The sequence below is a fragment of the Acanthisitta chloris genome, unplaced genomic scaffold, assembly GCF_000695815.1.
Source record: "Acanthisitta chloris isolate BGI_N310 unplaced genomic scaffold, ASM69581v1 scaffold36780, whole genome shotgun sequence".
NCBI classification, from domain to species: Eukaryota; Metazoa; Chordata; class Aves; order Passeriformes; family Acanthisittidae; genus Acanthisitta; species Acanthisitta chloris.
Window position 1 is genome coordinate 9,506 of NW_008652874.1, and position 23,989 is coordinate 33,494.

The following is a 23,989-nucleotide window of genomic DNA, read 5'->3' on the forward strand; positions in this document are numbered from 1 at the left end:
AACATCTGTTGAAAAATAAAGGGTGTATGTGGAAGGAGTGTTGAAATTCAGAGTGAAAAATTTAGGAAGTCAACAGTGGCAGATTTCTGGTCTCCTATATAACAGCAAACATACTGGGATTGAACAGGACATAAATACATGTTGTCTGTCAAGTTGTTCTTTTAGTAATCCTTCTTTTAGTAGAGAAAGTTCCATGATGTGCAACTAGAACAAAAATAAAGGGTGTATGTGGAAGGAGTGTTGAAATTCAGAGTGAAAAATTTAGGAAGTCAACAGTGGCAGATTTCTGGTCTCCTATATAACAGCAAACATACTGGGATTGAACAGGACATAAATACATGTTGTCTGTCAAGTTGTTCTTTTAGTAATCCTTCTTTTAGTAGAGAAAGTTCCATGATGTGCAACTAGAACAACGATTTGAAATAATCTGATAGAGCTTCTGACAAAGCCAGCTAATTAGACAAAAGACGACAATTAACAAAGACAGTTAATTAAAACTTCATAATTTCGAAGCACACTGTTTAATTTCTTAATGACTATTTGCAGTTTAGTTTTTACTTTTAAACTTGTGTAAAGACTTTAAAGTGTGTACAGAATAGCTCTTCTGTAGCACATTTGCTGCTCTAAGGATATCAAAGCAACTGTTTAATATCTAACTGATGCTGTGGATGTTGCTGAATCTGTTGTCATTATAAATTCCTCTTGTATTATAGATACAATTTCTATTAGAGTTTAGTATCTCTGTGGAGAAAATTAGCAAATATGAGAGTTTGGATGTTAGAGTAGTGTGTTAGCTTATATCATGATGGTCATGTACTGCTGGTAGGTGTGTTAGAAACTTACAATAATGACTCTTTTGTTTTTTTTTCTTGGCTACCGTTTCTTTTTCAGGTATGTAAAACTTCACTGAGTTTCTCTCCTTTTTTCCCCCTGTAGTTGCATGTGATGTTTGTTAACTCGTGTTTTCTCTCCCTACCTGAACTTAGTTTGGAAAAACTGTTGGTAGTTACATGTCTCAGTATATTCGCAGTGCTTTGCACAATAGTAAAATTCTAATAAGTACATGTAAAGTTGTTTGTGAGTATTAGAGTAATCACCATCCAGTAGAAAGTGTTCTGCCTAGAGTAACAGATGGTCAGAATGTTCTCTTGGATGTAGCAAATAGTGTATTAGTGTACTTAAATGTAATACTTTAGAATTTAAGAGTAACTTGTTTATATGTAATTTTTCTCTCTTTTTATTACACTGCTTTCCCAGCAAGGACAAGTTTGGAAGGTTTGCAAAGCTTTTCACCTTCCCTTTGCCCGCTTGCCCGCTTTCAGAATCGGTCTCATACTCCATGAATTCTGTCTCTACAGTCCACAACTTGGTCATAGAAATCAATGTGGAAAAGTTTTGAACCGAGCTGTCATCTGAGTTCACTCTGTTGCGTAGGAACGCCTAGCATGTAATTTAGTTTTGCATGAGACACCAAACTCCTTTGCAAATCCCCATGAGGAAAGTATAACTAAATGAATCTTTGAGAGAAATACAGTTTTGAGTGCAAATTTTGTCATGTAAGTAACGCTGCTTTTAGTATGTTCCTCCCTATTAAATGGTGTGGCATGGCTCGCTAGTCAGAGTAGTGAAGTAGTAGTGTGTGTGTACAGCATGCACTGGAGCTGGCAACAGGAGGTGCTTCCTCAGCCCTTTGTCCACAGAAGCTGTTCTGACCTGTCTACGTAAGTTATCTAAGAGACCTAATGCTTAGTTGCGACTTCCCATCAAAATTTAATGAACCTTCTTGCTTGCTGCTTTTAAAGCACAGCCTGTGCTGCTGTAGGGGTAAGGACCACGAGTTTTTAATTGAAGGAAGTAGGCTACTTTAGGCAAGTACTGGTGGTTTGATTGTGGGGTGGGAAGTTGTCTTGCAGTTAACAATTGAAAGAAAAATCAGCTGCAGATTGGTGGTGGGGTGTTTAGTATTGTTTCACAAAGGATAGTTGAATCATTTAATGTGCCCAGCACTGTCCTCCACAGATGATGACATGACTGAATTTCTAACAGTGTGTTAACTCCTGATGAATACAACACTACCTCAAACAGGAATAGCATTAAAAGGCAACCATTTTTTTTCTCCTTCTTTTAGGATTGAGTTTTTTCCCTCACTGCTGTTCTGCACTAACTGCTTTGATACTTCCATGCATCTTTTTCAGTAGAAGAGCATCTCTGTACTGTTTCCCATTGCATATTTCAGCTGTGACAGTCCCTGCACTTTGCCTTTCATTTTATCACCTGCTCACTAAAAACAAACAGACAAAAAAAGAATCTTTCTAGTTTGTCTTCAGATTTGCAACTGTCACTTAGCTTTAGATGGATAATTGTGTTTCTATTTCATTTTTTATTGTATTTTTTTATAGGCATGCGGTGACCCCAAAGCCAAACCATCCTATCTTATTGACAAAAACCTGGAATCTGCTGTCAAATTCATAGTCAGGAAGTTTCCAGCAGTAGAAACACGCAACAACAATGTAAGTAACCAAATGACTATATCACCGTCTCGAGAACCTTTCAGCACTTGTTGCTCAAATCTGAGAGGTTTTATGTGTTCTTATGAAGCATCTTATGCTGATGGTTGCATTGGAATATAGTTCTTGATTCAAGTGTCTGACAGGACACTTGAGAAAGAATTATCTCTAAGGAGAGAATATTATGCTGTAATTCTGGGTTGGTTTTGTTGGAATAGGACACTTTTTGATTTTCTCTTTGCCTATTCTGTTCCATTTCAAAGAATTGTCAGTGGGAAGGAATCCTTGAAAAAATCATGCCTTACCTTAATAGGAGAAATTCCTGGTGACCAGAATGATTGCAGAAGATATAAGTTGCATAACTTTATTTGTGAAGAGTCCTGACCAGCAGATCTGTAAAAGACAGCAAAGTGGGAAAATGTGTTGGTACTTCACAGGTGCTCATACCTTGCAGGTGCCCTTGCCTATGGGGTCGGTCCCTGTGAAATAAAGAATGCTTTAGTACATAAGGAGAAACCTCATGAAGCACAAAACCAGGGAAATATAACTGTTTCCTTTTCAGATAGTGAGTTCAGCTGCAGCAGCAAATTGTTTCACCTTTCTGAGTGACCCAGTATTGCTGAATTTGACTTTGTATAGCCTTTTAGAAGTGATTAAGGTTGTTAGATTACAGGTGGCATTTTGGCAGGTGATGTGCACTTGTTTCCTTGTTTCAGTTTGAAAGACAAGGGAAAGATTTTTGTTTTACCTGCTTGTATTTCTTTCCAAAGGTGGAAAGTGGAGGTAGGTGTTGGGTTTGCATGTTTCCTGCATGCAACTACATGCATGTGTGCTTGGGAGGTTTAGGCTTGCTCTAAGCATTCAGGTTCCTGCAGAATGGTAGTGGTAATAGCAGTGGGAACAATTAGTTTCTTTTACGTTGCCGTCTCAAATTTATATGCAATGTCTTCAGTAATGCAATGGGGAAAAAAACCCCAAAACCACAGCAAACCTTTCCCTTATGGAGGAATCAATTTCAATAACTATGTGATTTCTCACTTTAAAACTTGTATATGCTTTGTAGTCTTTACTATTGCTCTTCTTTGTATTGAATTTGGTTGTGTTAATAACAAATATGGAAATCCTTTATCAAATTGATGTAAAAATAATAAACCCTGTTCGTTAAATGCTTTCATATTCTCTAAACTTTCATGGCAGATCTCCTATTAAAATAAAAGATGATGTACATAGAATTTGTTCAATGCAGTTGCATGTGTGCTCGAAATGTCTTGCAGTTGTTGACTCAGAATTTGGAGCTTAACTAATTATAGATATGTAAGGATTTGGTACCATGAAGTTTATGGAAGGAGATCAAAACAAACTTGCTATATTTTGACAAGCACAGTTTCTAAAATAGGACATGCTCATAATGTTTTGTTGCTGCCTTGTGTTTATTTACCATGAGCCAGCTAGGCCTGTGTTTGTGAAGGAGAGCTGTCAAAACCCTACCCTCCTTACCTATGAGCACAGTTTAAAGTAGGATTTGGGGCTTTAGCAGTAGACAGCTGGGGTTTCCCTCCTGTGGTCAGAGCTGGCAGCAGTTTGCTTGTCTTAGCTATTTTCAGATGTTTTCCTGTGGAGTGTTGTATCTCCCCTGCAAAAAAAGAAGCCTTTACCCCTAACAGATACTTCGCAAGTCAAAAGCCATGTCATGTGCAGATGAAGTTCTAGTTTGATGTAAGATAATTTTGGTTTATAAACCTGAGCTTCAAAAAGGAAGAAGCATCAAGCTTCTGGTCAAGATGATGTTCCTTCCCTTCCTTGTTCTTTCTGTGTCTCCCTCCTGCCACTGGCCCAGAACCAGTTCGCTGCATATTAGGAGGGCACACCAAGGAGTTCTTCAGTAGGGAAACAGGTGATCAGAGATTTAAAAGGGCAAGAAGCTTGCTGGAACAGGGACACATCCATTAAAGAAATACCATAAAGGATTGCAGCAGTGAAAATAGCGGAGTAATCGTAAGCTGTGTTTCCTCCTTGCAGTGAAAATTCTGGGACAGCCTTTCAGGAAGGGGTTTTGGATTTCATGTGTTCAACTCCAGCCGTTGCCATTGCTTAGCGCTGTGCACCTATGCTGTTAGTAGTACCTGTTGACATGCCAGTAGGTGATGCTGCCAAACAAGCTTGCATTCAGTTAGAGAATAGGTAGTACCTGCTTTTTTAAATTTGGGGTTTGACTTATTTTTAGCTGTTTGCTTTTTGTCTCAGGTACTGTCATCTACAGTGTTTTGTGTCTCAGGAATCAACAACACATTTTATTGAAGAGCATGAGCAGTGTTTACTGTAATCAGATGATCTTGAAAAGCCTCAGTTTTCACTCTCTGAAACAAGTGATTCTGTTATATTTGCTATTGATAGCTTTTATGTCTTTATCAATGAAAAATACAGCTCCTGGTTTTGTTCCTCCTCCAGTGCTTGACGTGCTGAGTCAGACTAGGAGTGATGTCTGACAGTCACTGATCTTCAGTATTGTACCAAGAGTCAAAGTGTGAGGGCAGTTCAGACTGTGAATCCTGATGAATCCTTGCTGACCAGGCTGAAAAATGAAATGGAGTAGTTAATCTGCCAAAGGATTGATTATAGATAACTCTGCACCTCATCAAGTTCATAACTCTTTATCTTCCCTTGTCTGAGGGCAGTCCCTGTGATCTCTAACATTTGCCCTTTCTTTGTAGTAACCATTGTGAACCACATTACCTTTGAAAATGTGCACTTTGAAGACTGGGCTCTTAAATCAACTGTTAATGAAATTGTGCAGCACTGTAGTATTTCTCGTAGTGTATGGAATACCTGCAAAGGAAGGAATGTACGTAACCAAAGACTTGAAGGATCGAGAAAGTGAGACAAGCATTTTAAATAGAGTCCTGTTGGTAAGGAAAGTACCTTCTGTGTTTGGGGAAGCCGTACTATTTATTTTAAGTTGACTAAAGCTTTATTTTGAAACCTAAGCAGCAGAAGTCTTCCAAAAAGCTTTATAGCCCCTTCGTTCTTGGTCACACCAGTGATCTGATTGTGCTAGTATTGACTCAGCGTAACGTTTATTTTTACAGAATTTCCTGGACTAGCTTCAGAAGAAAAGTTCCAAAGTAAGGGATGCAGAAGCAGCCTGATTTTTCTGAAGGCTTTCTAGACCTCATCCTCTTACAAGGTGTACAGGCAAGGTTCTTGCCACAGAGAAATCAAAAGAGAACATGCTGAACTCAAAAAAAAATGTAGGACCTAAAAGTTATTCACTTCTCAGTCATTGCTAATATTTAATGCCTTTGTAGAACCAGAGTAAAATACTTCACAATGGGGACCTGGAGATGCAGGGCTAAAAGACATACTTTTTTTGTAGATTGTGGGTAGGGTCTGAAAAATTTGCTGCCTGTGCAGGTACAGCTCCATGTCTGTGTGAAGAAGCTGCTTTCCCAACCACCACATATGGCAAGTAGTGAGAATATCTGCCTTCTTTCTTGAACATATGTTTTTCTTTTACCCAGATTGCTCCTCAGCAATTTCCTTGCAGAAAAACTCCTCCTTACATTTTTTAATGTCTCTTGGAGAAGCTGAGGCTTAGTCATTGCTTAGCAGTAAGCAGACAAGTGAAGCATCACTGGGGAGTTTGTAAGTGTATGGTTAGTGGGAGAAATGTCTGTTTTCCAGATACTCATCATCTTTATCATCCAGTTGCTTACTGTGTCTTTCACAGTTTGACTTCACAGTGAGCTGGTTGCATAGCAGATTAGCTGGATGTGGGAGAGGTTTTGTGGGCACAGAGCGGCTGCACTTCCTTGGCTAAAGCTTATTAGCAGTCATTAATGTATGCTCTTATCAAATGCTTTCTTCTATTAAAAGATTGAAATATGCACTTTATTAACCAGTCTTGATTTTTAATTTGTGATAGATGCTTCCAGTAATTAGTCCTTTTCAAAGCACATAATACAAATAATCATTTGTTTTTCAAGGTCTTTCTTGCAGTCCCTGCAAGGGGTACAGTGCCTAAAGGAAAATGTCGTTTGTTTGCTTGTTTCTAAGGAAGATTTTAATACTGTTATTTACACAGCACTAGTGAAGAGAATTTAGAAACTGTCTTCCATGGAGAAATAACTTTGGGGTCTCAGCTGTGCTGCCTCATGTACTGGTAATCCTTTTTCACTAGGAAAGTCATTTATTTTTGAGGAAATTACATGGTCATTACAGCTATGACAGCTGTTTTCTTAAGGGTAACTTGAAATATCCCCAGTTTCAGTGAATTTTAATATTTTCCTTCAGCTTTCCAGGGTGGAAGATCTCTTGTATGGGAGACTTGATTTTTCGGGTAACTTTCTGCTTTCTTAAGCAATAAAGCCCCAAACCCCCATATTCCACTGTACAACTAACTGGCCTCCTGACCATGAAGTCTAAAACCCTTTCCAGGTTCAGTTCTGCTCCTGCTCAGGGAGCTTATAGTGCTGAAGGGACTACAAATGAGAAGGATTTTCCAGAACTGGCTGAGGCAGCAGTTTAGTTTATGGGAGTTCCCCCTGCATGAGTAAAGTCGGCCCATGAGTAACTATTCTCTGTTCAGCTTTGTACAAACAGTTAAGGTTTCTAATGCTTGAGAATGGGATGTGCTAATGAGAGCTTATTTCAGAAGAAACTGCAAAATTTCTGCAACAGCTAAAATTTTATTTACATTTAAACAAAAAGATCCTTCGGAATTGTAACCTTTCTGCTAACGCCTTGTGGTTTCGTAGCATGTCTGATGACTTCAGTTGTTACCTGCATAACAATGGCTTAAAATAGCTTACCTATAACATAATCAGAGTATAGTATGTAAAATTTTTCAGTCCAACAGTAATTTGCAAGTGAGCATTTTTTAATTTTTTTTTTCATTTCAGTTCCAAGAGGTATTAGGGAGTCCTAAAATCTCCCTAAAATGTTTCACCGAACGGAATTATCATAATGGAACTCATATTATTTCACTGCTGTCAGCTGTGGTGTTTATATTCGTGGCCTAACCTTTGACTGGGCATGAATTTGAGATGGATTAGCATCCAAATACAGTTTATTTTTTATTATTCTTTGTAATAAATCATTGTAGTACACTGCTGTAAGTCACATGAGTCCATATGAGTCACTTGCAAAGATAAATCAAACTAGTCATGTTCTTGCGCTCTTTGCTTCATAGTGTATGCAGTGTCTGCAGAGGAGTGAATATGTATCATACTTAACCTCTTGGCTTCATCCATTAAAACTCTCCATGGTTTGATGATTGGCAGCTTAAAAAAAACAAACAAGCCCCTCAGTAATACCTAAACAGTATTTTAATTAAGCAATACTGAGGTGACATGCCAATAAATGTATGAATTGTAAATAACTTGTAAAAAAACCTGCAAAAATGGTGAATGAAGGTGAGAGAAGGGGGAAGCTATTCCTTATGGCTGACAGATAGATCAGTGATTAAAGAGGAGTGTCCCTGCTCCAACTGTCTGTCGTTATTAATAATATGGTCAACCCCAGGGACAGTAACAGTTGTGGAGAGTCATGAGTAGCTCGTTCTTTTTCACAACAGTTATCTTAGTGCTAGAAACCTGAAAACAACCCAAAAATAGATCTTGCAGGAGACATACCTTAGTAAACATGTTAAATATTCTATTGCATCTTTTTATATGCAGCATAGCACTCCAGAGACTGCTTGTAATTGGAAATAAGAAAACCAAGGGCACGTCCGTCATTCTACAGTTAGTTTACAGAATTGCAAACTAATTTTCTTCATTTGATTAGCTGCTTCTATCTTTCCCTGTCATTCCGCTATGGGTTTTGTAGGCACAGAACTTTGTCCAAATGAATTGAATTTTTCAAATTTACAGGTGGCAAGAACAGTGAGTACAGCAAATGACAGTAAGAATACTGACACTGATGGTTTACCCCTGTACCCTGAATTTAACAGCCAGGATTTATAATAACTGCTTTTTTGGGGCTTATATTCCAGCTAATGAGATTAAGATGATGGTGTTTTTGCTGAGGACACTGTAATATCTATGGTGTTGGATTCTAGAAGACAAATACCATTGTTTAATGATCACAGTTGCAGGGAAAATTTCACACTGATGCAAGCAGCAGAAAATTCTCCTACCTACTGTTTATTCATGACATTTATTCACATGCTACTGCTAAAAAATTGCAGTACTACAGCTATCCTCTGGTTTTCCACACACAGACTCTGTGAACAACCTTTTCTAGTTGTCTCCTGTTTTTCCTGAGCATTCATACTAAACTGGTATTTATTGACATGGTTAATATGCCACTGGCTGCATCATTACCCCCTTATCTCTGAGCCATTATGTTCTTGTCAGCTTCAAGTGAGGCTGTCCTGCACTTCATGATTTGGTTTTTTTGCTTCTTTGAATGTACTTTCTCTGTGTGCATAATCAACTGTGTAAAGATTTTGAGGATTTAATATGAAGAAGGAAAGGCACAAGATAACTTTGGTAGAGATCAGTTTCTTCTCTTGTAGGTAATGCAGTTCACAAAGTGTTGGCTTCACTCTGGTATTTAAAATCCTGTTTGACAAATAATATTCAAATATGATTGGAGATGTGGTATTTGGTTAATAGACAAATAATTTCAGATAAATTATTTCAGGGATTTTTTTAAATTTTGCTATATTATGCTGAAATTTCTACAGCTTTTCCCAGGTCTTAAATGTAATTCACCTTGTTCGACAAAAATACTGTTAGTATAATAAATTCTTTAAGAAGATGTAAAACATGTCTAACCAGTCAACAAGCATAGTTAGCTATAGCAAAAATAATCTTTGGATGCTAGTAATGGTTTAAGAGTTACTTCATCAGCTTATTTGAATACTTTTGTTGAATATTAGAAACTTTTTGATAATGAATTGCAGGCCAAGGAAAAAAGCCTCAAACCAAGTACAAAATGGTATCACACCATCAATTTCTAAACAGCTGTTAGGAAATTAGTAATGGAAAGTTTTGTTGCAGTGGGTGTGGAAGGAGCTACACCCACATTCCTGAGTGATAAAAATGCAAATAAGCATGGGAGACACTGCATGCTGTGAGCTGGTCCTGTAAACATCACTGTGCTCCATGTATTGAAACATTTGCCCCATACTAACAGTTGTCACAGCTGATACATTATTTTACACTGATATCACTATTTTAAATAAAAGTTAGCTGACCCCTTCAACACTCAGAGTTCAAAGAATTATCATCTTGACCCTGTAGGAAAGCTTTAGCATTGTTTAATTGTAAGTATTTCTGGGAATGTAGGTAACTAGTTAAGAACACACAGCAGTGATTCTTGTAATTCTTGGTCGAGTGTGACAAATACCTCCCTGTATCTCCTGACTCAGAAATTGTGGTGTCCTCTAGGAGTGGACACTCACTTGCTGTTGGTTATACCAAAAATAAGTGTCATGTACAGCAATGTATAATCTTGGTCTCCCTTAGCATCATACCTCAGTATGAGTTCGAATTGCAGTAGGAAAAGGCGTATGTGCAGTGTTAGTGTGAGTTTTGGTTTTGTCTCTGCACTAGAATTAAGCTTATTTCCGAATCACACCATGTGGTCTGTTGCTGAAAGTTCATGAAAGGACTTGTCAAATTCATCCGGTTCACACTGGCGTTAGCTGCACAGAAACAAACCCTAGTTCTGCTTAGTCTTCTAAAAACAAATCACTGCCAAGGACACTTGCAGTGCTTGGGCCAGGGTGCAGGGTTAAAACTGAGCATCTTATGTGAATTTTCATTGTGTAAGAACTGTTGACTGACAGCTCTGAAATACAAAGCAGATTTTCTTCTGGGAAGGTCCTGAGTTAGACACAGGTTGCCCCAAAGGTGTGCTGGAGCTGCTCAGACCTGCCAGAGCTCCACACTCCGTGTGACGACACTGGATGCTTCATTCCCTGAGCTTCAGGCAGTTGAAGTTCAAGCTATACACTAGGAAAGGCAGTAGCAAAATCATACTGAGGATCAAAATACAATTCATAGAATTTGCAAACAGATTTTTGTCCAGCAGTAGATTAAATGGAAATAGGCTATTTCCTAGTGCATGAGATTAACAGAAGTTACAAAATAAGCACGAGTACTTGCAACTTTTTTTTCAATTAAGCCCCAGCTGATGCCTGTGAGGAACAGACTTTACTCTGTAGGGGAGGCATTCAAAGTCCAATCCTTCGCACTGGTTTGAGAGCAGACAGGAGTATTTTATAATGTAGCCATTCCAGTATCTTGATAACTGTGCATTCCTGTCTTCCTTGGCTAAAATGGAAGTCTTAAGACTCAAGGCTTCTAAAAATCATCATCACCTCCAAACCTTCAGAGAAGCAAGAACTGTTTTCCATATGATACACAGTAGGTGTCCAGACAGTCTGTTTTGTGAATTCGGAAGAATTTCAATGTTTAAAACTGAGAACACTGAGCACAGCTTTGTAAAGAGAGGGAGCTGAATAGGCTCACTTGGTTCTAACCTCTCATATGAAGATAAGCTAACCAATTTGAAGCTATCTATTTAATCTTTCTTATAATTGATTGCTCTTGTTGAGAAGCAAATCCTATTTCAGTTGCTCAGTCTGTAATTTAAAATCTTGCAGCTTTCTGGAGGGCACTTTTTCCTGTCGAGTGTTGCGACTGCTTTAACTCATTCCAGTTCATGTATCAGGAAGGAGACTTAATTGGTAGAGGGATATGCAAATTAAATAATTCTTGCAGTGCTGTGAGATTTTAATACATAGCTAAGCAGAGTTGCTGTTCAGTAACAGCTGCTTTTTTGTGTTCTTAATTGTCTAAGTGATCTGATTGATTCCTCCAGAAAACTTTGAAAAAAAAAAAAAAGAGTATTTCATTGTCTGTTTAAAAAAAAATAAAAACAAAATCCATGTGAACTATTTTATGCCTTTGTATTCACATTTGCCTCTTCCATTTTATCCACCAGTGTCTAATGCTAGTGTTTTGCTTCTTTTTTTGTTCCTTTATTTTGTTGCTTTTGTTTGAATGTATTATTGTGTTTATATGGAACTGGTCAAAGAACCGTTACTGTATTTTATGTTTGTATCTACATTTTATTTTGCATGCTTAACGTGGCTTTGCCTGGATATTCTTTTTGGTAAGTTCAGAATTTAAAAGCATAATGTTTTTCTGTAGTAAAGTTTTTAACCTGCCACCTTCTTTTCTCCTACCTCAAGTAACGTCACGATTTTTTTTTGGCATATTGATTTGTGCTCATGTATTGTTCTGCTTTTGCTAATTATCCATATGATAACACTGTTTTCCTAACTACCCATTTTCATCTCTAGCTGAGCTAAGCAATATGACTCTGGTACTAATGTGTACTAATGTGACTTTTATCTTCAAAGTATAGTTGGCAGCTGCTAAAATGATGTGTGCTGAGAACTCTCTGTGTGTTTGAGACACACAGAACCTCAGTCTTAGAAAACCATGTTACAGCTTCTTTGCATAGCCTGGTGGTTACTCTGCGCTTCAACAGGTATTACTTCTCAGCTGCCTTCTCAAGATCTTCTAAGAACAGTGTGCATGTTTGTTTCTCTTTTAGCAACAGCTTGCTCAGCTGCAGAAGGAAAAGTCAGAGATTCTGAAGAACCTGGCTTTATACTACTTCACGTTTGTTGATGTTATGGAATTTAAGGTAAGGTATTATGAATGTGTCAGTTCTGTCACATCAGGTTTCTGTAACTTCATTTGTGAAATAACACTATGTAATGAAACAGGTCAAGTTGTAGCTCTGTTCTTCAAATAGATAAAAAAAATCCAACTCCGTCACTAATCATAGCAAAGTGATTTAATTAGACCTTTTTAAACTAAAGTTCTGCCTTTGTTTTTCAAGGACCATGTCTGTGAGCTGCTGAACACTATTGATGTTTGCCAAGTCTTCTTTGATATTGTAAGTTCCTGTGTTTAAACTTTCAATAATGTTTCTAATGTGGTGTAGGGAGAAGGACCTGCTTATGTTAGCCCAAGAAACATGACATTGCTACCTATAAATGCCAGAAAAATAAAAAAACTCATCTTCAGGCTTCTAACTTGAAATTGGAGAGAGACCATTTTCAACAAGCTTCTTATGGACAGTAGTAACAACATTGTCTGTTACCAAACATTCAAATCTTTCTGTATTTTTTGCATTATTGCATCTGCAAATTAATTCTTAAGTTTTACTGTTATCTGTATGCTTAAACCTTGTGAGACTCACAAGACAGGAATATTAATGGGTCCACCTAAGCTACGTGAGGAGGTCACTTTTGGAGTTGACTAAAACAACTACAAAAGCATCTAAAAGCATTATATTAAAAAAACCCCAAACCACAGAAAGACAACAACAAAAAAACCCCAAACCAAACACTGCAAAACCCCAAAAGAAATCCTCAAATACCTTTTCCTCTTGGTTTCAATTTCTTTCTTACTGCTCATAATGTCACCTTGCTAGTTTTAGTTATGAACTAGGCTGACTTAGTTTCATAATATGAAACAGGAGCAGGTATATATCTCATGGAATGCTGTTGCCAGGCCAGTGGAATATGTGCTAGTCTCTTACATTGCAAAGTCAAGACCTTGGCAAGGCAACTGCTGCTGCTTAGTAGCATCCAAGTCTTCCCCTCTATCAGGTGACCTGTGACACCTAAGCCTGGAAAGATTTATTTGCAAGTTTGCTTTCATGAGTGCAAACAGTTCTGGGAATTTGAGTGAATAAATTAAGGTTATACCAAGGCATATGCAACCAAAACAAGAACTTTGTTCTAAAGGCAGTTCATTGTATGCAAAAAATGCTGGAAATGGGTGGAAAGGTAAGTGAAATGTTTTATGCTCATTTCTAAAAGTATTAATATAATTTACTCATTGTTTTGTTTTTTTAATCTAGACTGTAAACTTTGATTTAACAAAGAACTACCTAGATTTGATTATAACCTACACAACTCTAATGATACTGCTGTCCCGAATTGAGGAAAGGAAGGCTATCATTGGATTGTATAACTATGCCCATGAAATGACACATGGAGCAAGGTAAGAAATCTCTTGTATAAGAAATGTTTATATTGGTAATAAAAGTAACAGCTGCACCTAACTGAATTGTTTGTTGTTGCTTTCAGTGACAGAGAATATCCACGCCTTGGCCAGATGATTGTGGATTATGAAAATCCTTTAAAGAAAATGATGGAGGAGTTTGTACCTCACAGTAAAGTATGTAACTACTTTCCACAGGCACTCAGTAACCTTAATTGGGAGAAACAGATTAAAAAGAAAATACACAAGAGTTTGTTTTGTCAAAGGCCATTGGATATAAATCTTACATGAGATTGTATTTACAGTGGATGTCTGGGGATGGAGGTTGATACCCTGTTGAAAAGCAGAACCTATAGAAATACCAGAATGCTAAAGACCCATTAGTAAGGTCCTGTTTTATTTACTACGGATTAGAAATTGATTAAAAATCAGTTGTGCATCGTCTGTGTTGTGTAGGTTTGTAGCTTGAAATTAAAGATATTCTCAGTGTTTCTATGAATTCTGGTTTTTTGCTGCTTTGCCATTCTAGATGAATGTGATTTTCTGTTTTGTAACCTGCGGGATTTTGCTTTGGATTGTCCTTAAACTGAGAATCCTTGAGATCACCCCTGTCTCTTTAACAGTAGCTCCTGTACTCAAAAGCTGACATTGTGTACCCTAACCCTCAGTTGCCTTCACTGAGTTAAAGGCACCCAATTCCTTTGGCCTTCTCCATACAGATGTTTGTGAACTTGCATCCTTACACAGCTGCTTGTATTGCAGTTCTGTGATGTTTTATCTAGGCTGTGTTTTCATATCAGAATACCCTGGAAAAGTGACAGAAGTCTTGCCAAAGTCAATGTTTATCCTATTTATCACTTCCTACTTGTCCACTGGACTTGCTACTCGGTCAGAGGAAATGAGAATTGTCTGTTCAGGACTGACCAACTGTTACTCATAAAGGTGTTATTTTCTATATGCCTGCAAATGACTTGCATAACAACTTGGTATCGCCTACAGTTTCTTTCCCATTTTGAAGTCTAGATACTGGTTGTATTTTCCTTCTCTAGTCTTCTTGAGATTTCCTTCAATTTTCTTAAACTTTTTAGGATGGTCAGTAGCAGTTCAGAGGTCTTTCAGCTACTTCCCTAAGTGCTCTGGAGTTAAATTGTTCTGAGTTCTTCTAATTTGTCTAAATAATCTGTAACCTGATTTTTGTTATGCTTTCCTCTGCACGATTCCTGTCTTGTCAAGACTTATTTAGCAAGGATCTCATTTGCAAGTAGTCTGTACGGATTTTAGTACAAAAGATGCTTCACTTTTCAGTACTATCTTTGTGCTCTTGTATTTAATAAAGGACCAATCCTTTCCCCTGAAATGTTCTGTACAGCTGCCTTTCACTCCAGTTTTTGCTCTGGTGCTTGTTCTGTGCTAGAGGTATAAATTGGGGTCAGGGGTCCCTTCAGGCACTGTGCTATAGAAACACATACTTGGGTTTTACTCTCACGGAACTGCACATTTAAATTGTCCTTTTATCATCTCACTGCTTTGCAGCAAACCTGACAGTTGTTTAGAACTTTACATTAGCTTTGGAAGATGATTTTTGTTTTTTGCCTGAGTGACTTTCTCTGCTGTCACAATGGTCAGACCTGACTCCCTGAGGATTCATACATAGAAGCACCAGTAGTGACACAAAAGTCAGAGAAGAGACATAGGAGCACACTTACTCAGATAAGCTTAATTTGCTATGAAGATGCTCCCCTAGACAGTATCTGCTCAAAGTAATTATAATTTACCTGCAAAGAGGGAAGGACTTAGAAAATGAAGTGGCAGAGAAGGGGGTAACACAATAATTGGGATGCTTGAATTAATAATGAACAACTTCCAGTTGTATGTGACAGGGTTGTTGTCCCCTATTGAATATTTTTCCCATGTCCTCTAATTCTGAACTCAGCATTTTGTAACTAATTAGAAAAACACAAAAAATCAAAACTCCTCCTTCGTCCTTCCTTTAGCCTGGAATAATCTTTTACAAGTTAAATAAGATGCAATGAGTTTTACCCTCATGTTTACTTTCAGAACTATTTCAGTCAAGTGTTTGATGACTGGTAGTGATAATGCTGAGAAAACAGGACTACTGGTAAAATAGTACTAACCATTCAAACTAACCATTAGCCTCATTTTTAGTCCCTTTCAGATGCTCTGATTTCACTCCAGATGGTCTATCCTCGACGAAATCTCTCAGCTGACCAGTGGAGAAACGCACAACTGCTGAGCCTCATCAGTGCCCCCAGTACAATGCTCAATCCTGCACAGTCTGACACAGTATGGCCTTGTTATTTGTGTTCTATCATAGAGTTAATCAAGGTTTTCTGTAAAATAGTTTCCTGTTTGATTTCTTCTATGTGACTTTTCATCAGAGAAGTAAATAGGCTGATGGGGAGAACTGAATTCTTTAGTATGAGTGAAGAGTTTTCTTGCATTAAGTGAAGATTCTATTACATTTAGCTTCTGACTTCGTTTCCAGTATTCGATAATCAAAAAGTGAAGGCAGGCAGTGTGAATTGCTGCAGTGTAGAGGGAAGGAATCCTGTTTACTGTCTCGGGCTTGTGAGCCAAGAGACTGAAAATCAGAACTGGTACTTCCTTTAAAATTTGAGTTTGCACTTGCTGCCTCTGTGATGTGAATGGTTTTCTTTCTGAAAAAACCTGAAGCATTAACAGCTGTCCGGTCATGATCAGTATACATCAAAAGCCTTTTGTTCTTAAATATAATGTTGAAATTAAACATGTGTCAAGTTTTGTTCACTGTTTTTGCAGGGTATGGAATTTATTTAATGTTCAAACCCTCGGTTTCTAAAGCATTGAAACAGTGCCCTGTCAGTCACCAGCATTAGTTTCCTATGTTTGATCAGCATTTAAGGCTTTGTTTCTTCCTTCCTGCTAAAAAGTACTTATGAAATGTATTATCTTTTATATAATTAGTGTGCTACAAATTACTGGGTTTTTTCAACAGATGCCATGTGAATACCTCTCTCTGGATGCGATGGAAAAATGGATCATTTGTGAGTAAAATATTCTGAAACAGTTTATGGTTGTGCTAAAAACATTAGTTAACATTTAAAGGACTCCTTGCTTCTCTGTACTGTGCAAAAGCTGTTGTATTCCAATAAGATTCTGGAGAACTTGATTAAATCTCATTTGTATGTATCATATTTGACATGCAGGTAGGATATGGAGGATTGGAGTTTGTCATCATTTTACTCCAGGCTTTGATTACAAGTGAGGACTTTAGGAATTCTGATGAAAATAGCCAAGTAGTATCAGCATGAAGTAATTAATGTTACAAAAATGGTACAACCCCATACACACTTCTGGTGGAGGTGTATTTTTTAATATAAGACAATGTAATCCAGTAAACAGTTTAGTAGTGGAACTATGTGAACTATTTAAGAGAAAACACATAATCATCTCACTGTTCTCTGCTGTCTTTGTACATCTGATTTGTGACATACATCAACATGAACTACTGCAGTTGGATTTATTTTGTGCCATGGAATCCTGAATAGCGATGCTACAGCTTTGAACCTTTGGAAACTTGCACTTCAAAGCAGCTCTTGCTTGGCTCTGTTTCGAGATGAAGTATTCCATATTCACAAAGCTGCAGAAGACTTGTTTGTAAACATAAGAGGGTAAGTTTTCATTCCCCTTTTCTCCTTTCAGAACCTCTGTTAAAAAAATATAAATTCTTGAAGAACTGTTTCAGAAACATTACTTGTGCTTCACATAAGTTCTGCTTAAGTACTCAAATATTTTGGCTTAGTATCTTGTCTGTTTCTTTAATGCATAACTTTTAGGGGCCTGATTTCATAACCACCACACCTTTTTTTGTCATCTCGGTTCTGAGGAAGCCTGGTGAATCAGGCTCCAAAATGGCAAAAGTTAAAATTAATTTCTCTCGCCCACAAATCTCAATCTAGCGAAGGGAAACGATGTTACGAATGTAGAGTTGGCTCAAAAAATTGCATCTGTCTGCCACTGTTTCTGCAGCATATCATATGAAAACTCAGAAACAAAATTGAGAGTTCTACCAGAGAACACCAGGAGCTTCAGTACAGAGTATTTGTGGTGTAGGTATCCAGTTTTGGCATTTAGCTCTGATCAGAGAAATAAGTCACGTGTGTGCTCTGTGCTGTATCCTGCTTGCTATGACATTGCAGCTGCTCTCAAGTCCCACTCAAGGCTGGCTAAACTGTGCTGCTGATTCTAATTACCATATTGTTTTTCACTTGTAGCTACAACAAGCGTATCAATGACATCAGAGAGTGCAAAGAAGCTGCTGTTTCACATGCGTAAGTGTCCTACAAAGTTTTCTTAGCAGACTTTAGTGTTAGTTTTCTTAAAGTTACAAAGAATGTATAAACAGGATTTCATGTACTGATTGCTCTTTTAAACCTGGATTTGCTTAATGCATTATCAATTTAGCTTCCCAAGTTTCTGATTATTTTTCAAATTATCAAGATGGAAGTATTTAGTTGATTCTTCAGTTGCTTCTTGGCTGATTACTTAATGTGAATGCATTAAGTAGTTGAATTGAAATGCTTTAGTGGAGTCAAATGCACATCACAGAGCAGAGGCAGTGAACTCGAGTTTTAACTTTAATGATACTTGAGGAATAAGTAAAATTGGCTTGAAAAAATTGAGTCTGGTTGCCACTGTTTCTGCAGTATATCATATGAAAACTCAGAAACAAAACTGAGAGTTCTACCAGAGAGAGAATCGCCAACAGTGTTGGCCATGGAGATGTGTCAAGATTGGTTGGACCACATTCTTCAAAATTCTGAACTGTTCAGCTTGGTGTAATTTAATCTGCCTTGGTCTTAAATATTTTGGAAAATGCAATGTTGTGTGGTTAGTACAGAGGATGATGTCTTGGTTTGTTGTTTCACTGCAGTGGTTCAATGCACAGGGAGAGACGCAAGTTCTTACGTTCGGCACTCAAAGAGCTGGCCACTGTCCTGTCTGACCAGCCAGGCCTCTTGGGCCCCAAGGTAATGGGGCTCGTATGCTTTGCATTTGTGCAGTCTGACACTGTGTTTCTCAGTGGTAATACAACATTTAGTTTGTTTGGGAGGGTTAAAAAACCCATACTTAAGTCTAAGAAAGCTGAATTAGGTTTTTAGCTTCTTTGATTTTAGAGATTTGTTGACTCTTAGTGTGCACAAGCTGTCCAACTGTTACAAGCTGTGAACCGTCTGTAAGCTTGTGAACAATTCCTCTTTTCCAGGCACTTTTTGTATTTATGGCATTATCCTTTGCTCGGGATGAAATTATTTGGCTTCTTCGTCATGCAGATAATATGCCAAAGAAGAGTGCAGATGATTTCATAGATAAGTATGTTCATTTTTAGTGTGATACCTTAAATAGTTAAGAGAATTTCACAGACAAAATATACTTGAAGGCCAGGGAATCTCAGAAAAGGATGACTATATGGAAGATTTGGGACTATTCATGAAACTTTTACCTGGGAATATCAAGTTGCCCATCAAAACAGAAAAGTAGAAGTACTGTCTTAGAAACTGGAGCACATCAGTGAAAATTCATTTATGAAATAAAAATATTTTATATAAGTTTTATGCCATTTTTAAACTTTGAATAAGCAAAAATAAAGGTTTAGTATGTGTCTTCAGTGTTACTGATTTTGCATTGATCAAATCGATGAAGGAGGCGAGAAAACTGTCAGAAAGCTTGATCTGTTGGTTTGCACAATGTCTCCTGTATTGCAGCAAAATTGTCTCTTAGATAAGATTTATTTAGGTAATGTAGCATTAGTGTCATCATAAACAGAAGGCAAAAATGATCAATGTGAGTACAAGATCTTACAAATATGGATATGCAGGAGTGTTTGAGTTGTTCTCAAGGTTACTGAACACAAGATTGGACTGAAGGTCTGTGTATTGACTGCAGGAATTTGAGTGACAATCATAAGGCCATTTTTAGAGCTGGAGTGGGAAAATCATAGGCTTTCTTCACTGGATTTAGGTGGTAAGGAAGGATTGAGGTTCTAGAGTCTCTCTGAAACAGCCTGTGCAAGTATTTAAGCAACCTCATGGCTTGGGAAAAAAAATACAGGAAAGCAGAGTTAGCACAGTTGTATTTTTCAGACTTAAACACTGTATGATTAAAACCTTTTTAAAAATTGAGCATTACACAAGGGCTTTTTATTTTAAAAAAAGAAACCTTTGAGGATTACTGTGCTGATCTTCTGTTCAGTGGACTTTACCTTGCAGAAAAAATTACCTATGTAATCTCATTTTAGGATATGAAGTTATTGTCATCCAGAAATTACCTATTGATAATTGCTTTAAAAGCAAGGTACAGGAGGAAATCCCCCTGAGAAGCATTCCAGTGATAGAAATTGATTTTAATACTTTGAGTGTTTGATATTTGTAAACCTTTTCTTGTCTTCTTGCCTAGGCACATAGCAGAGCTAATATTCTACATGGAGGAGCTGAGGGCACACGTGCGAAAATATGGACCAGTGATGCAGAGGTACTATGTACAGTACCTCTCTGGCTTTGATGCTGTGGTCTTAAATGAGCTTGTGCAGGTATGGCAAGACTGTGGTTCTAGGTTCTCAAATGTAAAGTTAAAAGAGGGCTTTTTGTCCAAAATGACTTTATGAAACTCATCCTGGTTTGTGAATTTTGATAAGTGTTATGGAAGGAGGCAAATTAAGTTACTGTTTGATTCTGGGATATAGAGCTATACTTTTGGTTTCTACATAAAAGACAGAATCCTGGCCTGTCCTGTGTTGGAAGGGACCCACAAGAATCATCCAAGTTCCAGGTCCTGGCCCTGCACAGGACAGCCCCAGGAATCACACCACGTGCCTGAGAGCATTGTCTGAACACTCCTTGAGCTCTGTCAAGCTGTGACCACTGCCCTGGGGAGCTGTTCAGTGCCCAACGACCCTCTGAGTGAAAAACCTTTTCTAATATCCAACCTAAACCTCCCCTAACACAACTTCATTGTACTATGAATGGTAGTGAAACAGACAGTACCAGCAAAACAGGTACTGTTGCTGAAGGAGCGTTGTAGAAGCTTTCTTATTTAGCCCAACAAAGAAATGATAAACTTTGTGAACTGCTTTGGTTTGATTCCCTAGTGACCCCACTAGATGGAGCCCAAACTGAAACCAGGAAACAAAATGGGCTGGAAGTTTAGTTGTCATTAATTCGTAACAGCTATCAAGCAACAGACTAGACAAGTGATTGAGTGATAATTTGGATTTTTTGCAGCCTTTAGGTTAAATTGTTGTCACTGCTGGAATTGTGGAAAACTTCTGTATTGTATTATATAACAGAAATGTGATACTGTTAGTTGCTGAAACTAGAAAGATTGATGTTGCATTTTGTAAAGTTTGAAACCTGATAGCCCATCTTTCAGGTGAAATCCATGGTAGTAAGAGAAGTGTTGAGAGGGGTTTTTTTGGAAGCAAAGTGATACTGACCTGGGCTCCATTATATCCTGCCGTGGCAATGTTTTCTTTGCAGACCTGCCAGAAAATGCTGGCTACATTTATTGACAGGTTTTCCCATTGTGAGCAGATATTGGTTTGAAAGCAAACTTTCCTAGGTATTTGTCATCAACCAAGGAATTAAAAAGTGAAAGCTGTTAAACAGCACTTTTTGATATACTCTATTTGATTAAGTTACCTTGTGCAGGTTTTGAACACTGCAGGGTATAGCTGATAAATGGGCCATGGGTGTTGACATTGTTTCATAAACCAAGTTTAAATAATAATAGCAACAACATTTCTTTTAGAATCTTTCAGTGTGCCCAGAGGATGAATCAATCATCATGTCATCTTTTGTAAACACAATGACTTCACTAAGTGTGAAACAAGGTAAGTTTAACTGAACTTGGAAAAATGGTAACAGACTGGCAGATTCTTCTGAAAAGCTTCATCACTTTTTGTGCATGGAATCAGTAAAGCAGATAACTGGAGTAAACTGAACATGTTCCCTTGTTCTCTTTCACTATGGTATATGCATGTTGTGGTGTGTCCCTTTTCCAGGGCAGCTCTGTACAGAAAGAGCTTCTGAAGAATGCTATTGGGTGGTAATATATTTTAATAATTTATATATTTTAAATTCATATTTATATATCTTAATATAGAAATCATATTACACATTTTCATCTAGATATTTTGATTCCTGTTAGCGTGACTGTGCTGGATGGATCAAAATTCTTGAGTAAGAGTATGAGGTTCATTATCCAAATAATTCCTTAGTGCTTTGGGGTTTTTCAGAAGGTCTATTATAGTCTATCTGAATTTGTAGTTGTTTTCTAAAGTTTTTTTTGTTCTGTATTTTGCCCTGATGCAGTTGAAGATGGAGAGGTGTTTGACTTCAGAGGAATGAGATTAGATTGGTTTAGGTTGCAGGTAAGACTTGGTAAATATGCATGACACTTCAAACCAAAATGTTTCATAAATTACTGCCCTTCTAGATTACTCTCACACTGCAAGTGTGTGACAGGCTATCTGGAAATAGCCTACTCTTAAAATAAAGCAAATACTTAAACAGATAGTTTGGTACATTTTGATAGATCTTTGCCTGCTTTGCATTCTTGTCACAAATCATCCTTTGGGGTGTTTATAACAGTTCAGAAATAGAATGCGTTGAGGCTGAGCAGTTTGGCAGTGTGATTCAGCCTCCCCACATTGGTTCAGGAGGGGCTTACAAGTGCACATTTGTGTTTTGTCAATACATTTGTTCTGCAGTCTATCTGTGAATTTGTGCCATTGAAATGATGTTTGGAGACTTCATTGAAAGGCAGTTGGCTTTTTTTTGAAGCTGTAGTGGAAGGGTGTGTGCACAGTGTTTAAGTACACAGGTATCCTGTGCATAGCACAAACAGTATTTAACGTTGGTAGTGAGGAATTGCAATGGAATTAGCAAAAAAAGCAGCTGCAGATATAACATCACATTTTTTTTGTATCTTTCCAGGCCTACACCAGTGTTTCTAAAGCTTCACTTGGTCTCGCAGACCATAGAGAACTGGGAAAAATGATGAACACAATCATTTTCCACACTAAAATGGTAGATTCTTTGGTGGAGATGTTGGTTGAAACCTCAGATCTTTCTATATTTTGGTATGCTACTAACCTGACTGTACAAGTTTTCTGTTATTTATTGTTTGGCTTGTCCTTGCAAGGGTAATTTTTAAATAACAAACTTCACACAAGATAGGCCAGTGGGAGAATCAATTGGAATTTCTGGTTTCCAGCAGTGTTAGTTTGAACAAGATACTACCAAACATTTGCAGGGAGATTCTTAAAGCAGTAACATAATTGTCTGGGATCATTTGCAGATTCTTTACTAATACGTTTTTGAAAACGGTGCAAGTTTTTGCAGTGCCAGTGTGGCAAACATCAGAATAAAAAGATGATTATAATAATAGATTTACTAATAAAATGCATAAGAAGTGAACACAGAAAACAAGGAATGAAAAAATGATGAAAGCATGGTGCAGTTCTTGGTATAACTACAAATCTGACACTAATAGCATGTTTGATTTGTGTGAAGTGAACTTCATTTGCAGCAAAGTTATCTATGTATTGCATTTAAATGTCTGATTATTAACTGATTATTTCTGATCAGTTTTTATAGTCGTGCTTTTGAGAAGATGTTTCAGCAGTGTTTGGAGCTTCCCTCTCAATCAAGATATTCAATTGCATTCCCACTGCTTTGTACCCACTTTATGAGCTGTACCCATGAACTGTGCCCTGAAGAGGTAATTCTTAGATACATTGTCTTAGCTATTTTTATCTCTCATTCAGACAGAATGAACTAGAGCTGAGCACTGCAAGGTGTGTGTTTAGGGCAGTATAAGATTTGAGAGAATGGTAAAAAATGGAAGTAAAACAAGTAGATACCTTGTTATGTGATTCTTCACCCAAAGAGCTCAAAATCCTTTCTGAAGTGAGTAAGAATTAACATTATCATTTGTGCTTTAAAGAGAGATTAGCTCAGGCACAAAGGTTAGATGACTTTTCTGGGGTCATTCAGGCTTAGATGCTAGTAAATACCATATGTCTGTTAAAACTTAGAAGTACAGTTTTACTTTCAAATGGTTTATAAATTCACAGTTACAAAAAGGAAATGGGAAGTTGGGGATTCTGTATGGATTGTTATAAATAGTGGTACTTCAGCAAGAAGGAAGAATAATCCTAAGTGATACACAGTATAATACAAGCAATTGTTTTGATAAGAACTGGGTAATAAAAGCCTTTGTTGGTTAGAGTTAGAAATGAAAAAAGTGTGTTGCCTGCAGAAATGGACCCTTTGTTCGAGGAAGCAGTTTGATTCTGAGGAAATTCTTTCTCTTTTTCTTGTCAAGAAATAGATCCTTTAGTACATTTCCTGTATGTGCATTGACTTTGGAATTACTCTAGGGCCT

The 23,989-nt window shown here is 37.5% G+C and overlaps 1 protein-coding gene across 1 annotated transcript in view; it reads left to right on the plus strand.

Annotated features, from left to right (window-relative positions):
• NCKAP1 (NCK-associated protein 1) overlaps positions 1-23,989 on the plus strand; it is a 58,296-nt gene that overhangs the window by 8,696 nt on the left and 25,611 nt on the right. The window contains exons 2-18 of the mRNA XM_009078668.1: positions 1,258-1,275; positions 2,400-2,510; positions 12,081-12,173; positions 12,372-12,428; positions 13,401-13,543; positions 13,630-13,720; positions 15,710-15,847; positions 16,539-16,587; positions 17,058-17,214; positions 17,818-17,874; positions 18,477-18,573; positions 18,810-18,916; positions 20,000-20,132; positions 21,350-21,431; positions 21,913-21,971; positions 22,537-22,682; positions 23,191-23,323. Coding sequence (XP_009076916.1) covers positions 1,258-1,275; positions 2,400-2,510; positions 12,081-12,173; positions 12,372-12,428; positions 13,401-13,543; positions 13,630-13,720; positions 15,710-15,847; positions 16,539-16,587; positions 17,058-17,214; positions 17,818-17,874; positions 18,477-18,573; positions 18,810-18,916; positions 20,000-20,132; positions 21,350-21,431; positions 21,913-21,971; positions 22,537-22,682; positions 23,191-23,323 — 1,671 coding nt within the window. The remainder of the gene's footprint in view (positions 1-1,257; positions 1,276-2,399; positions 2,511-12,080; positions 12,174-12,371; positions 12,429-13,400; positions 13,544-13,629; positions 13,721-15,709; positions 15,848-16,538; positions 16,588-17,057; positions 17,215-17,817; positions 17,875-18,476; positions 18,574-18,809; positions 18,917-19,999; positions 20,133-21,349; positions 21,432-21,912; positions 21,972-22,536; positions 22,683-23,190; positions 23,324-23,989) is intronic.